The sequence below is a fragment of the Octopus bimaculoides genome, chromosome 5, assembly GCF_046866305.1.
Source record: "Octopus bimaculoides isolate indiv1 chromosome 5, ASM4686630v1, whole genome shotgun sequence".
NCBI lineage: Eukaryota > Metazoa > Mollusca > Cephalopoda > Octopoda > Octopodidae > Octopus > Octopus bimaculoides.
The window spans coordinates 64,737,842-64,755,030 of NC_142932.1; the positions used below are offsets into that span (position 1 = coordinate 64,737,842).

Consider the following 17,189-nt stretch of genomic DNA (forward strand, 5'->3'; position numbering starts at 1 on the left):
ATGGTTAGTGAGAGCTGTGCGAGCCATGTACAGAGATGCTGTCAGTAAGGTGAGGGTTGGAAATGAGTACAGCAATGAATTCCGGGTAGAGGTAGGGGTCCACCAAGGTTCCGTCCTCAGCCCCCTCTTATTTACCATAGTCCTCCAGGCAATCACAGAGGAGTTCAAGACAGGTTGCCCCTGGGAGCTCCTCTATGCTGATGACCTTGCCCTAATTGCGGAGTCACTATCAGAACTAGAGGAGAAGTTTCAGGTGTGGAAGCAAGGTCTAGAATTGAAGGGCCTTAGAGTCAACCTAGCTAAAACCAAAATCCTAATAAGTAGGAAGGTAGATAAAACACAAACCCTTCAGGTAGATGGCCCTGCTCAGTATGTAGAAAAGGAGTAGGTAGTAACTCTCTAAGATGTACCCGGTGCAAGCTATGGACACATAAGAGGTGCAGCAACATCAAAGGCAGGTTAACTAGCAAGTTAGTTTTTGTTTGTGGCAGATGTTCAGGTGCAATAAAGACTGCAAACAAACAGGAAACAACTTCTATCTCATTCCAGGGTGAAAAACTAGAGGTAGTCGATAGCTTCCGCTATCTGGGCGACCAAGTTAGTAGTGGGGGTGGGTGCGCTGAAAGTGTAGCTGCAAGAATAAGAATAGCCTGGGCAAAGTTTAGAGAGCTCTTACCCCTGCTGGCGACAAAGGGACTCTCACTCAGAGTAAAAGGCAGACTGTATGACGCATGCGTACGAACAGCCATGCTACATGGCAGTGGTGGCAACGGTGGCAGTGGTGGTTCAAGCACAGGCACAAAAACTCACACACATAAGTATATATATATGACAGGCTTTTTTCAGTTTTAGTCTCCTAAACCCACTCACGATGCTCTGATCGGCCTAGGATTATAAGATTGTTCAGCTGTACACATATACACATGCATGCATTTATATATATATATATATATATATATATATATATATATATGTGTGTGTGTGTGCGTGTGCGTGTGTGTGTGTGTGTGTGTGTGTGTGTGTGTGTGTGTGTGTGTGTGTGTGTGTGTGTGTGTATGTCTTTTTTTTTTGTTTATAGTTTCAGCTTAGAGCTGTGGCCATGCTGATGCACTGCCGTGTTGCTACACTGTTATTACGGGGAGCCTCCTACAATATGTGGTACTTGTTGAAGAATGGAGTTTGATTTAGCAACCCTCATTTGCACCTCTTGCCGTGAGGTAGGTTCATCTGGGACTCTCGACAGGAAGAGGTCCAGCTTTGATTTAAAAACCCTTACATCTACCGTGTGCAGGTTCCTCAGGCTCTTTGGGAGAATATTAAAAAGCTGTGGGCCCCTGAAACCCAAACTGTTGCAGTAACTGGTCCTGAAGCGCGATGGCATTGCTGGGATCTTTGACACTATGCAGTGTCGTTCTGTTCTGGCATTGGTGTAGCTTTCAATGCCAAAATTTGGCACAATTCCTTCCAGGATCTTCCAGATGTATATTACTGCATACCTCTCCCGCCTTCTCTCCAGGGAGTAGAGTCTTAGCTGTTTCAGCCTTTCCCAGTAGCTGAGCAGTTGCAAAGAGACAATCTTCTTTGTGAATCTTTTCTGGATTGCTTCAAGGTCTGCTGTTAATTTCACACTGCTGGGTGACCACAGCTGTGAGCAGTAATCCAGGCGGCTGAGGACGAATGTCCTCCAGAGGATCATCATGGTTTCCTTATCTCTGGTTCTGAATGTTCTCAGGATCCATCCAGCCAGTCGCCTGCACTTTGTCGCCATCCTGGTAATGTACACTTGGAAAGAGGTATCATCACTCATGTCGATACCCAGGTCTCTCACTGATTTAGGCTCTGGGATTGAAATTCCCTGCGGACCAGTGTACTCTGTCATCATCATCATCATCATCGTTTAACGTCCGCTTTCCATGCTAGCATGGGTTGGACGATTTGACTGAGGACTGGTGAAACCGGATGGCAACACCAGGCTCCAGTCTGATTTGGCAGAGTTTCTACAGCTGGATGCCCTTCCTAACGCCAACCACTCAGAGAGTGTAGTGGGTGCTTTTACGTGTCACCCGCACGAAAACGGCCACGCTCGAAATGGTGTCCTTTATGTGCCACCCGCACAAGCCAGTCCAGGGGCACTGGCAACGATCTCGCTCGAAAATCCTACAGGAGCCAGTCAGGCGGTACTGGCAACGGCCACGCTCAAAATGGTGCATCTCATGTGCCACCCGCACAAGAACCAGTCCAGGGGCACTGGCAACGATCTTACTTGGCTTGCCGGGTCTTCTCACGCACAGCCCATTTCCAAAGGTCTCGGTCCGTAGTCATCGCCTCGGTGAGGCCCAATGTACGAAGGTCTTGCCTCACCACCTCAGCCCAGGTCTTCCTGGGCCTACCTCTTCCACGGGTTCCCTCAACTGTTAGGGTGTGGCACTTTTTCACGCAGCTATCCTCCTCCATTCTCACCACATGTCCATACCAGCGCAATCGTCTCTCTTGCACGCCACAACTGATGCTTCTAATGTTCAGCTTTTCTCTCAAGATACTTACACTCTGACGGGTATCCACATTGACATTACACATCCAACGGAGAATACTGGCTTCATTCCTTGCGAGCTTACGTATGTCCTCAGCAGTTACAGCCCATGTTTCACTGCCATGTAGCATGGTTGTTCGTACGCATGCGTCATACAGTCTGCCTTTTACTCTGAGTGAGAGTCCCTTTGTCGCCAGCAGGGGTAAGAGCTCTCTAAACTTTGCCCAGGCTATTCTTATTCTAGCAGCTACACTTTCAGCGCACCCACCCCCACTACTAACTTGGTCGCCCAGATAGCGGAAGCTATCGACTACCTCTAGTTTTTCACCCTGGAATGAGATAGAAGTTGTTTCCTGTTTGTTTGCAGTCTTTATTGCACCTGAACATCTGCCACAAACAAAAACTAACTTGCTAGTTAACCTGCCTTTGATGTTGCTGCACCTCTTATGTGTCCATAGCTTGCACCGGGTACATCTTATAGAGTTACTACCTACTCCTTTTCTACATACTGAGCAGGGCCATCTACCTGAAGGGGTTTGTGTTTTATCTACCTTCCTACTTATTAGGATTTTGGTTTTAGCTAGGTTGACTCTAAGGCCCTTCAGTTCTAGACCTTGCTTCCACACCTGAAACTTCTCCTCTAGTTCTGATAGTGACTCCGCAATTAGGGCAAGGTCATCAGCATAGAGGAGCTCCCAGGGGCAACCTGTCTTGAACTCCTCTGTGATTGCCTGGAGGACTATGGTAAATAATAGGGGGCTGAGGACGGAACCTTGGTGGACCCCTACCTCTACCCGGAATTCATTGCTGTACTCATTTCCAACCCTCACCTTACTGGCCGCATCTCTGTACATGGCTCGCACAGCTCTCACTAGCCATTCTTCTATCCCAAGTTTCCTCATTGACCACCAGATAAGGGATCGGGGGACCCTGTCAAAGGCTTTCTCCATGTCAACGAAAGCCAGGTACAGAGGTTTATCCTTGGCTAGGTATTTCTCTTGCAACTGAGAACATTCAGAACCAGAGATAAGGAAACCATGATGATCCTCTGGAGGACATTCGTCCTCAGCCGCCTGGATTACTGCTCACAGCTGTGGTCACCCAGCAGTGTGAAATTAACAGCAGACCTTGTCTGTAAGTTTTCATATTCAGTTTTGGACGTTGGTAGCGCAGGGCTTGGAATTTTTCAGCATTAAACTGCATATTATTATCCTCAGCCCATCTGTAAACTGAGTCCAACTCCTGCTGCAGATGTGCAACATCACTGGAGTTCTGTATTTTCTGCGAGACTTTCGTATCGTCTGCGTAGCTTGCAAGAGTGGCTATCCGGGCACTTGAAGGCATATCTGAGAGAGCGACTATAAAAAGCAATGGTCCCAAGACAGTGCCCTGTGGAACACCGCTCATTATTTGTGTTTTCATAGAGGTGGCTCCATTAGCCACTACTGCCTGACTTCTATCTTTCAGAAAGTCATGTAACCACTCTCCAAGTTTTCCAGCTATGCCAAGATCACGCAGTTTGTGGCATATCACACCATGATCCACTTTGTCAAAAGCTTTTGCAAAATCAAGGTATATTACGTCCACATTTGAGTTGTTGAGTAACTGCCTCAACACCCAGTCATAATGTTGTAAGAGCTGGGTCAGGCAGCTCCTACCTGGTCGAAAGCCATGTTGGGTATCACTCAGCAATTTATTTTCTTCAAGGAATGCGATTAGTTTTCCTCTGACTATCCTTTCCATGACTTTGCTGATGTGTGAAGTCAGAAAGATAGGCCTATAGTTTTTGGCATCTGGTCTGCTTCCCCCTTTATGGATTGGGCATATTATTCCCTCCTTCAGCTTGCTTGGCAGTCTGCCGTTTGCAAGAAAGCTCTGGAAGAGGATCTGGAGGGGTTTTGCCAGGGCATGCTTACAAGATTTAAGGAGGATTGCTGGGAAACCATCAGGGCCGGCAGTTGAGTTTATGTCCACTTCATCTATAGCTAATAGTACATCTTCTTCGCTAATGTTGATGTATTCCATCGTAACTGCCTCACTGGTTATAGGGGAGGTAACAAAGAAGTCCACTGGTTCGTTCACTTGTCTGTGCTCCAATGGAGTGGTGAAGACACTTTTGAACTGCTCATTCAGTACCTCACTGATCCTAGTTGGACTGTCTGTGAGGAAGCCATCCTTTTCGAAGAGGGGTCCAATCTTGCAGTGTACTGAGGCTGTTTCTTTTGCGTAATGAAAGAATGCCTTTGGGTTTGACTTAATGTTTTTTATAACCCAGGCTTCTTTGTCTGCTCTCTCCCTCACATAGGATTGTTGCAGCCTTTTTTCAATCTCCATCAGTGTCGTTTTTAGGCGGGACCTTTGGCTATTCTTGGGATGCTGGTTGAGTCGATTTGCAACTTTCGTCCGTCGTCTCATGAGGATCTTCCTCTCCCTTGGAATCTTGTTCCTATTTGTTTTGGCCTTGTGCTCTGGGGCATATTTCTGGCATATGGCTTGCACAGTAGACATGAAACATTCTAGTTTCATGTCAATGTCTGGTGTGGAGAGACATTTTGGCCAATCCTCTCTGAGGATCTCTTTCTGGATCGATTTCCAGTCTGCTTTGTGGAAGTTCAGATTGGAGAGATTTTTGGTGCTTCCTTTAGGCTGTATGTCTCTGGTTTCTTTCGGCCCAAACATAGACAGCTCTATTATGTTGTGATCCGAGACTAATGTCGGCGTCACTTTCACATCATGAATGATGTCCATATTGTTCGTGAAGCAGAGATCTAGAATGTTATTAGCTCTAGTTGGTCTGAGAACAGCTTGCTCCATGAATAGGGCATTGGTGAGGTTGAGCAGGCATTCCACCTGTGCTTGCTTGCGATAAGTCATTCCTGAGAGTATGAGACCTTCGGGCCATTTGACGTTGGGGAAGTTGAAATCACCCATAAGAAATATAGTCACATGGTGTTCCAGTTTCATGAGGATTTCTTTAATTCTAGTGAGGCAATCTTCAAATTTGCCTATGTGGTTTGGAGCATCCGGTGGGCAATATGTATTGCATATGACTATATTATGTTGTCGCATACTGAATTTGAGTATGATAGTAAGACCTGGGGTGTGAGGTCGTCACGGATGTATACAGCAACTCCACCATGGTTCCTTTCCCTTCTGTCTGTTCGCAGTATGACATATTTTGGTACGTGTACTTCTGCATCCTCTATATCAGGGCTGAGGTGAGTTTCCATGAGTGCTATGCATAGGGCTTGATTGCATGCAGCAAGGTCTCTCAGGAAAGAAATTTTGCTTTTATTATTATAATGCAACAGGCCCCCAATATTTAGTAAAACTATTGGCATGATGCCTGTGCAGGCATTAGGGGAGGCCATCCCATGTCTGTTGACAGTGGTGGGCAAGATACCTTGTCTGTGCTTGGTGTAGCCACGTCAGCTGCTGCACAATCTTTTGCGCCATGTACAAAAAAGACTCTTGCTCAGCTACTGCGTTGCGTATAATTTCTGAAGAGCGCACTTCTTTGGTGAATTTTCTCCTTGAGGACATCTGTCGTCTTTCCTCAGGGAAGTTTTTATCATTTAGGCCTTTGTAGTTTTGGTGGGGTGTCGAGTGGGCAAACTGGCAGTTTTTGCCGTCTTCCTCATGCCAACATTTGCCTTGCAGGTAAAATTTGCAGGTTCTTGGGTGCCTTCCAAATTTCTTCTTTCCTGTAGGGTCTTGGATGGCATTGGATCCACCTTAGGATTTTCTACTTTTTGTTTGGTGGAATGGGGTTTCGGTTTTTACATTTTCATTTTTACATTTTCCTTTTACTTCTTTATACCTGTGTTCCATTCTTCCTTTTCTTGTGGTGGGTACTGTTTTCCTCTGGTTATCTATTGGGGTGAGGGCTCCTTTCATTTGTAGGACCACTGGCACAGAGGGGCTTCTATTGGCTGCTTCCTTGGCTCCACTATCCTTTTCTGCCTGGTCGTTCACAGGAGTGGGTGATCCATGTAATATATCTTTCTTTTATCTTTCTTTTACTTGTTTCAGTCATTTGACTGTGGCCATTCTGGAGCACCACCTTTAGTCGAGCAAATCAACCCCAGGACTTATTCTTTGGAAGCCTAGTACTTATTCTATCGGTCTCTTTTTGCCGAACTGCTAAGTTACGGGGACATAAACACACCAGCATCAGTTGTCAAGCGATGATGGGGGGACAAACACAGACACACAAACACACATACACACATATATATATACATATATACGACGGGCTTCTTTCAGTTTCCGTCTACCAAATCCACTCACAAGGCTTTGGTCGTCCCGAGGCTATAGTAGAAGACACTTGCCCAAGGTGCCACGCAGCGGGACTGAACCCGGAAGCATGTGGTTGGTAAGCAAGCTACTTACCACACAGCCACTCCTGCGCCTATATATATATATATATATATATATATATATATATATATATATATATATATATATATATATATATATATATATATATATATATATACATGCATATATATATATATATTAAGAACGTAAAATTAAAGCAGAATACAAAGGATTCTGCGGTACACGTGTTTCAAGCTTTATACACAAACAGTCGTTGCATCATTACATGAGTATATAATTGATAGACAGGATGGTTTAAAGCTATCTTCAGCTGCAAATATATTCTTTCCCAAGATTATATTACAAAGAAGAAATCACAAAGAAAAAGAGAGAGAAACATATAAATGTTACATGAGCAATATTTTGAAACCAAAGAAGTGTAATACTTAATTTCATATATTTTTAAATATATGAGTATGTTAGTGAAATTATTAAAGTAAACATAATTTATGATAAAAATTTGTACTTTGACTTCAGAGCAAAACCTTTTACTACAGTTTGCCTGCATGTAGCATATCTGACTTATTCACTCACTCTGTTGCTTTAGTCACTTTCTACCAGCATGACTAGCACACATTGTGTTTATATTGAATTTGGTAGGCGTAAGTTACTGCCGCATGTCTATATGAGTGTGTAGGTGCTTGTGCCTCTCCGAGAGAGAGAGAGAGAGGGATATATATATATATATATATATATATATATATATATATATATATATATATATAAAAATATGGACAGCTAAGAAAATTTTTATCCTTCTAACTTTCATATATTATCCCTTCTTCCTGTGCTCCCCCTCCCCGTCTGTTCTCTATTATCTATATATTTCTTTCCATGTAAACATCACTCAATCTCTGTTTTGTCTTAAATTCATACTTGTTTATGTATTTTTTTCTTTACCTTATTCAAGTTATCGCTTTTTCTTTACTTTATTCAAGTTATGCTCCTCTAAGCCCAAACCTGTCTAAAATTTTGTCTCTCCTCCCTTTAAAAATTACGATTGAATTCTCATTTAGTTATGTTACCGATTTAAGCATTTAATCTCAGAATTTATACACTGCTGTCTCTTTCAACTTTGTTCTAAAAACCGAAGGAATTTAACCAGCGTGATGTACTGTTGCCTGTACCTCTCTCTCTCTCTCTCCCTCAATCTCTCTCTCTCCCTCACTCTCTCTGCACCACTATTTCCCTCTGTCCCCCTCTCTCTCTATGCATTACTACTTCTCTCTCCTCCTCTCCCTCTTCGACTCGTACGTGACCCCAACTCTATATAACCAGTTCAATTTCCAACTTCATCCTAATTCATCAGTACCTCCTGACTGGCCTTCGAGCCGGTGGTACGTAAAAGCACCCACTACACTCTTGGAGTGGTTGGCATTAGGAAGGGCATCCAGCTGTAGAAACTCTGCCAAATCAGATTGGAGCCTGGTGTAGACATCTAGTTCACCAGTCCTCAGTCAAATCGTCCAACCCATGCTAGCATGGAAAGCGGACGTTATTGTTGTAGTTACATTAGCGTGGAGGTGCAATGGCCCTGCTGTACTCTTCCACCACAACTTTCTCTCACTCTTACTTCCTGTTTCTGTTGTGCCTGTAATTCAAAGGGTCAGCCTTGTCACACTCTGTGTCACGCTGAATATCCCCGAGAACTACGTTAAGGGTACACGTGTCTGTGGAGTGCTCAGCCATTTGCACGTTAGTTTCACGAGCAGGCTGTTCTGTTGATCGGATCAACTGGAACCCTCGACGTTGTAAGCGACGGAGTGTCAACAACAACAACAGTTGCATTAGCTGTTGTTGTAGTTGTGTTGTTGTGCATTGATTCAGCCAATCGGTTTGTAGACAGAGCTGGCACCTTGGGCAAGTGTCTTCTACTATAGCCCCAGGGTGACCGAAACCTTGTAAGTGGATTTGGTAGACGGAAGCTGAAAGAAGTTCATCATATGCTCTGAGGAAGCTGTAAAGTGATGCACAAGCACTCAGCTCTGGCTGTACTGCATCTTACAGCAGAAACAGCATTAAGCTAATGGAGTTCAGTGCAGATTTTCCTGGTCCTTTGTTATCTATTTAATTTCATATTATAATCAAATCAAACCACAATCAAATGGATATTGTAGTTGTGGCTGATGTCAGTGCTGTCTGACTGGCTCCCATGCTGGTGGCACACAACAAGCACAATTCATGTGTCAGTCGATGCCAGCCCCCTCGCCCGGTCTGGCTCCTGTGCCGGTGGCACATAAAAAGCACCCACTACACTCTCGGTGTGGTTGGCGTTAGGAAGGGTATCCAGCTGTGGAAACACTGCCAGATCAGATTTGAGCCTGGTGTAGCCATCTGGTTCACCAGTCCTCAGTCAAATCGTCCAACCCATGCTAGCATGGAAAGCAGAGTTAAACAATGATGATGTCCTGTACTCAGCTAACATTTTATTCTGAAGCATGTGTATTGAGTTCTAACACCAGGTCATTAGTATAACTGGACCATGACATCTTTTTCTGCCTGTAAGCTTAATTTACTTATTATTTCTGTTATGGCACCTGTACCCAGCGTCGCCTTTCTGGCACTTGTGCCCGTGGCATGTGTAAGGACTTTCAAACGAGATCGTTGCCAGTGCCCCTGGACTGGCTCTTGTGTGGGTGACACATAAAATACACCATTTTGAGCGTGGCCGTTGCCAGTACTGCCTGACTGGCCTTCATGCCGGTGGCACGTAAAAGCACCCACTACACTCTCTGAGTGGTTGGCGTTAGGAAGGGCATCCAGCTGTAGAAACTCTGCCAGATCAGATTGGAGCCTGGTGTAGCCATCTGGTTCACCAGTCCTCAGTCAAATCGTCCAACCCATGCTAGCATGGAAAGCGGACGTTAAACGATGATGATATATATATATATATATATATATATATATATATATATAGATATATATATACTAGCAGAAATACCCGGCGTTGCCCGGGTTAAAGAGAATAATGAAATCTAAAAACGCTGTCTAGACTACGCATCATCTTTATATATAGAGATGTATATACACACACGCACCCAAACACACGTATATATATGTATATCAATATAAATATATGAAAGTCAATGAAGTTTTGTAAAAGAAGGTGATCATGTACATACTTTCTTGCTGTTGTGATTATAACACCTCATTGTAAACTATGTTCCTTGTTTTCCCTTGTGGAGCATATACAAATAGGTTTTTTGTTGCTGCCCACTCTTGAGCAGCCAACATACAGTTGTCCATGTGAGAAGCAGGGCTCTTCCAAGAGAAGACCAGCTACAGACAGTGTTTGACCCTGATATTTGTTTATGGACGTGGCAAAAGTCACACGAAGGGGGAATTGTAGTCTTCTGAATGTAAAAGGAATGTCTGCTCCTGATGGAGTAAGAGGAATTCTTGGAATAAAGACGTCATCCCCCTTTACACATCCAGAAAGAATGGTAGCCTCGATAACGTGTGACATCATTTTCTAAATAATGCTCATCTGTTATGTTCGGGTTAAAATTTCATCAACATCAAAAATATATGAATTTTCATGGGAGTTATGGCCGTTATGCAAAGAATATAATTTCCAAATTTCATAAAGATCTATTCAGTACTTTTGACGTAGTTTTGGATAAGAAAACAAATGCCTAATGTGTGTGTTTGTGTGCATGTGTATGTGTGTGTGATGAGTGTATATATGTATAGATATCTGTATGCATGTATATATGTATATATGTGTACATATTACATGTACATCTATATATATACATCTACACATATGTATACATATACATGTATGTATAGATCTATATATATATACATATACGTGTACATCTATATGTATACATATACATCTCTCTTTCTCTCTCTCTCTTTCTCTCTCTCTCTTTCTCTCTCTCTCTCTTTCTCTCTCTCTCTCTTTCTCTCTCTCTCTCTCTTTCTCTCTCTCTCTCTTTCTCTCTCTCTTTCTCTCTCTCTTTCTCTCTCTCTCTTTCTCTCTCTCTCTCTTTCTCTCTATCTTTCTCTCTTTCTCTCTCTGAAAGTATCTGTCATTACAGTATCGAAATGGTGTACATATACATGTATATGTATACATATACATCTCTCTCTCTCTTTCTTTCTGTCTCTCTCTTTCTCTCTTTCTCTCTCTGTGAAAGTATGTCACTACAGTATCGAAATGTGATTGTTTCAGTTAGTGGAATAGTTTCAGTTTTAAAGTGAAAGTATTTGACATGAGTGTTTTTGTTTCACTTTTGACACGTAATACTTAAATAGTGGAGGAGATATTATGTTGCCGTGTGCTCGAACTCTGCAAGAAGTTAATAATTTTTTTTTACTAAAACACAACTGGAACCCTAAGTAAGGCATGTGTAAAATTTGAATGAAATTGGTTGCGTAGTTCTTGAGTTTTAGGGATTCACACAGACAGACAGACACACATTCTCATTTTTATATATATATATATATATATATATATATATATATATATATATATACAGTATTTTACAGTAATCATTGTCAGTATTGTATTCTGTTTTTGGAAAATACAAGAGAAAGAAAATTTTTCCTCTTCCTCCTCCCCTCCCCTTTTTCTTTTCTAGTCACAGAAAACTGGTCTTGCAGCACTGCATTACTGACAGTAGCACTTCCTCTCAGATTTTCACTTAATTATACACTATTGCATACAAAATAAATTCAGTTTTTATAGCAGAATATGCAACTGTTTTAACCAACACCAAGGTCTATGGTTGTAGTTTTGACACAGTCTAGTTTTGTTATACAACATTTAGTGAAATAATAACTTGATTAGAACAATGTGTTACAATGGTGTCTTACATAACAGAATAAACTGTATGGCTGGAAAGAAATGAAGTGAGCATACTCTGTTGGATGAGTTATGTTGGAATGTATGAATGAGAGAGCACAGGAGTTAAATGGGTAAAATGGGAACATGGTTAATGGTTTCATCAACTCTATTACAGATTCAGTACAGTGAAGACATTTACTCATTCTTAAAGATGACTCTCCAATTTGTAGCCAAAGTTTAGTCTTGCACTACCAATATTGGACTCTTCGTCTCCTTTTTCCAGTGTTCCCTTCCTCAACTAGTCCCATCTACATTTTGCAGCAGCTTCAGTTGTGGCTACATGGAATTAATTGTGTAGTGCTTCTTTATGTCCTTGTACTTCTTGTTTTGTTCTTTTCTTTTTCCCTGATTTTAGTCTGCCATCATGTCTAACTGCCCTTAGCAAGGTTTCCTCACTTTGGGGTAGATACTTCAGCAGATTCCCAAGTTCAGTATGCACGCAGTCTTCCACACTTATCAGTCCCCTTCCTCCATTTCTTTCTTCATGTATAGACAATCAGTGTCTGCATGTGGATGATGGATCCATGCATTGTTAGGAGCTTTCTTGTTTTCCCATCCAATTCCTTTAGTTCATCCTCTGTCCACTTCAGAATTCCAATGCCATACTGAATCACTGTGACTGCACATGAGTTTATTACTGAAATTATGTTATTGGCATTGAACTTAGAATTCAATATATTTCTCAGTTGCCGCAGCTACTCCATCTTGATATCACTTGAGAAAATCTGCACAGACTGTTCAGTTCTGTCTCACTTTTTGTGAACAACTTGAGATCATCTATGAATTGCAGGTGATTAAGCTTTCATTTACCACTTCCCAGATCATATTCAACTTTGTCTTCTTCAGTATTTCACTCAAAGGAATCATTCCCAGCACAAAAATTAGTGGGGATACACTGTTATATTATTATTGTTCAGTAGTTTTATTTTTATAACGTGCTTTCACTTCACTACCGAGCGCAGCTCTGTGCGCCTTGGGTATGTGCTGTGGTTTGCTGTGGTGCTCTTATGGTTACTGTATTGAAAGTGTTTTGCGTAGGATGTGTGCAGTGCCCAGTAGTGCAATTTTCTGTATGTTATATAAATTTGTAAGTCCTGGTGTTTTTGTTATGTATTTGTCTGAATATTTTTTTATTATGCCTAAGGCACCTACTATGATAGGAATTGTTTCTGTTTTTAGATTCCACATTCGAGTTACCTCTATTTCCAGGTCTTTGTATTTTGAAAGTTTTTCCATTTCTTTTAGAGAAACGTTGTCATCTGCTGGTATTGATACATCAATTAGAAAGCATTTTTTTTCTTCATGATCTTTGACAACTATATCTGGTCTATTTGCCTTAATTTCTCTATCTGTGTGTATTGGCATATCCCAGAGTATGGTTGCTTTCTCGTTTTCTGTGACCTTTTCTGGCGTGTGTTTATACCATCTTTTTTCTGTTGTTATTCCATAGTGTTGGCATAGCTTCCAGTGTATATAGGTCCCAGTTCTGTCGTGTCTGTGAATATATTCCTTCTTAGCCAGGACTGGGCAGCCAGAGATAATATGATTTATTGTTTCTTGTCCATCTCCACGTATTCTACAGTTACTTGTTATGTTTCTTTTCATTATATGTTTTTGGTAATTTCTGGTGGGGAGGCTTTGGTCTTGTGCAGCAATTAAAAATCCTTCAGTCTCTGCTTTGAGTCCTGAGCTTCTCAACCATTGATGGGATTTTTCTCCGTCTATTTCTTTTGCATTTAGTTTAGCCCAGTATTTACCATGTAGGGGTTTTTCTTGCCATCGTTTTATCATGGTCCGTTGCTGTTCTAGTTTTAGTTTGAATTTCATTTGTTTTATAGCTTTTGTTGTTTCTTCTTCTTCTTCGTATTTGTTAGGTAGATTGATTTCTTGTTTGTATTTGTCAGCATCCTTAAATACTGAAAACAGTTTTTTGTTTTGCTTGTGTTTTGTGGCTATTTGTATTAGTTTTCCTTGCTTCTGGAGTAGGTATTTTTGCAGTCCTATGGTGGTTAATTTATAATAGTTTTCTAGCTGTATAAGACTCCTGCCACCTTCTGTGCGTTGTATATATAGCCTTTCTATGTCAGATTTTGGGTGGTGCATCCTATATCCTGTCATTATTTTTCTTGTTTTCCTGTCTATTTTAGATAGTTCGTTTAGTGTCCAGTTAAGGATATTGTAGCTGTAGCTTATATCTGGGACAGCTAAAGTGTTGATACCCATTATCTTGTTTTTAGCATTGAGCTCTGTTTTTAGTATTGATCTAACTTGTCTATAGTACTCTTTCTTTATTTTTTCTTTCATTTGTGTATGTTGTATCCTATCTAGTTCATTGACTCCTAAATACTTGTATGGTTGGCTTTCGTCTAGTTCTCTTATTTCATTGGCTTTATCTAGTGTTATATTGCTACTTTTAACTAATTTTCCTCTTTTCAGGGTTGCTTTGGCACATTTTTCTAATCCGAATTTCATATCTATTTCCTTGGTAAAGCCGTGTACTGTTTGTAGTAGTGTTTCTAGCTCTTTGTCATTTTTAGCATATAATTTTAGGTCATCCATATATAGAAGGTGGCTGACTGTTTTCCCATAGCATTTGTAACCGCATCCAGTTCTATTTAGCAATTCAGTTAAAGGTGTGAGTGCCAGGCAGAACAGGAGTGGAGAGAGCGTGTCTCCCTGGAATATTCCTCTTCTAATGGGGATGGCTTTCGTTTTCACAAGTCCCTCTTTTGTTTGGAGCTGTATCACTGTCTGCCATTTGTTCATTGAGTGCCTTATGTATTTTATAATAATTGGTGCCACCTTGTTTATGGCTAGTGTTTCCAGAATCCACGTGTGGGGAACATTGTCGAAAGCCTTTTGGTAGTCCATCCAGGCCATACTGAGGCCTTTCTTCTTTCTGCGGCTGTCTTCAGTTATGGCTTTATTGATCAATAATTGATCTTTACAGCCGTATGAGCCCTTGCAGCATCCCTTCTGCTCTTCTGGAAACAGGTTGTTATTTTCCAGGTGCGTACTCAATCTCTGCGATATTATTGCAGTAAAGACTTTGTAGATCGTAGGGAGACAGGTTATAGGTCTATAGTTTTGTGGCTTCTCCGTTTCCGTGGATTTGGGGATTAAAATGGTTTTCCCTTTCGTGAGCCATTCAGGCATTGTCTCTGGCTCTGCTAGTATGTTGTTACAGTTTTCTGCCAGCTTTTTATGCATTCCTGACAGGTGTTTTAACCAGAAGTTGGGGATCTTGTCGTGTCCAGGTGCCTTCCAGTTGCTTAGTCATTGCAGTGTCTGGGTGGCCTCTTCAGTTGTTCTAGGGGCCCAGAGTTGCTCAGGTGCTAAGTTCGTTGTTTTAATGGTCCTTTTTTGGGGTTGTTGCTTCACCGACCATATTTGTTTCCAGAATTCTTCCAGTTCTTTTGCTGTTGGTGCTGCAGTAATGTCTATTTTATTTTTACCCAGTTCTTGGTAGAGTTTTTTTGGGTTGGATTTGAACTGTTTGTTTTGTTCAAAGAAATGTTGGCGTTTCTCATACCGGTGGATCCTTTCTGCTTTGGCAAGGATGTGTTGCTTTAGTTTTTCTTTTGCCTCAGGTAAGTCTTTTTCTGTAATGCTGTATTTGTACAGTATTTTTGTTTTCTTCTTGTTACTTAGTTGTGTTGATTGTTTACTAATTTCGTTGAGAATCGATAAATCTTTTCTCTTTTTTTTAAATTTTGTTCTGGATGTTATTTATCCACAAGGTCTGTTTGGGTGGTAGGACTCCTGTTCGGATGGGTTTGAGTGAGTATCCTGCTTCTTTTGTGGCTGCAGTGGCTGCCGCATATATCATGTCATTTAGCTCAGTGATATTGCCAGTTGTTTCTGTAGTTGTTAGTTCCGTGACGGCCAGGTTTATGCTATTTATTATTGATGTTTTATTGTCTATTTTGATTTTTGGGAGATATAATCTGTGGTCCATTCTAAGATCTGTGGTTTTCAGTTCTTTGGTTATTCTCATTTTCATAGTATCGTAATTATTAGGTTTCCCTTCGTTATTCCCAGGCTTTAGATTTGTTTTGCCTTCCTTTTCATTCATATGTTTGTCTGTGGTGTTCTGGATTGGTGCTTTTTGTACACTATTATACATCTCTACGGTCTGGGTTTGTTGTTTTTTGTTTACTTCGTTTTTGCCGGAAATGTTACGTTTGTCCTCGTGTTTTGCTATCTCAGTGTTTATATTATTATTTGGCATTGCTGTGTGACTACTATCTAGATTTTCCTGATGTATTTTTCCTTTCAATTGTTCTATTTCTATTTCTGATATTTTTTTTGCTTTTAGAATATATCTTCTTATATTAGCTAGTTTGTTAGGGTTCATTGTTTTATCGAGGTCTTTATTTACATTATTTTTCTTCCATATTTTATATGTATGTGTTGTTGCATTTTCGTAGCAGAATTGTTAGCATGCCAGGCAAAAAGTTTGGCAGTATTTCGTCTGTGTTGAAATTCCGCCAAGGTCGACTTTGCCTTTCATGCTTTCGGGGTTGATAAATTAAGTACCAGTAAAACACTAGGATCGATGTAATCAACTGGTCCCCTCCCCCAAAATTTCAGGTCTTATGCCTATAGTAGGATTATTATTATTATTATGATGTAGTAGTAGTAGGAGGAGGTGGTGGTGACAGTGGCAGTGGTTGGTATAACCTTAGTGAACTGCCAACTTTTTTGCAGTGATTTCAGTCATTGGACTGTGGTTATGTTGAGTCAACAGGAATGGTTGATTACATTGACGTCTGTATTTTATTGACCTTAAAAAGCAAATCACCTGGGTGGGGATTGAACTCAGAATGCATAGATGCCTAACCAAATATCACATTTGGTTATTCTGATCTCTACCCATTGGTAGCTTATTGACATGGCTGTGCCCTTGAAAGTATTTTTTTTAATTATTAAAATAATGATGATGATGCAATACCAACAGCTTCAAACACAAAATCAAGTCTGTTAAAAATGTAGAATTAGTAAATTAGAAGTTTTTGAAACAATTAATTTCATCTTTAGAGATGAAATTTTTTTTAAAATCTCAACATCTCAATCAGTTTGATTCCTGGATGTGTAGATAGTGCCAGACTAAATTTGAACCAGAAACCTTTACTTCTAAACTAACAACACCTTTCAGACATTTAAATAGATTTACAGATTTAAGAGTTGATTATTTGTTTGTAATTGTTCAGGCTTTAATGATCAAGAGAGAATTGGCCAAAGATGAGGCACTGAAAAATGAAGATTGGAGTCGCTTCTTACCACAGATTAGAAAGAAACGGATCTCTAAGAAGAAAGCAACGGTCAAAAAAGTCAAGAAAGAATATACACCCTTCCCACCTCCAAGACCAGAGAGCAAGGTATGAAATATTTGAATATTCTTTCCTTCCATTGCTCCTTGAA

The 17,189-nt window shown here is 40.9% G+C and overlaps 1 protein-coding gene across 2 annotated transcripts in view; it reads left to right on the top strand.

Annotated features, from left to right (window-relative positions):
* Positions 1-17,189, top strand: part of LOC106878967 (KRR1 small subunit processome component homolog) — a 52,913-nt gene that overhangs the window by 22,868 nt on the left and 12,856 nt on the right. For both annotated transcript variants that reach the window (XM_052967756.2, XM_089352347.1), the window contains one exon: positions 16,979-17,146. In XM_052967756.2, coding sequence (XP_052823716.1) covers positions 16,979-17,146 — 168 coding nt within the window. The remainder of the gene's footprint in view (positions 1-16,978; positions 17,147-17,189) is intronic.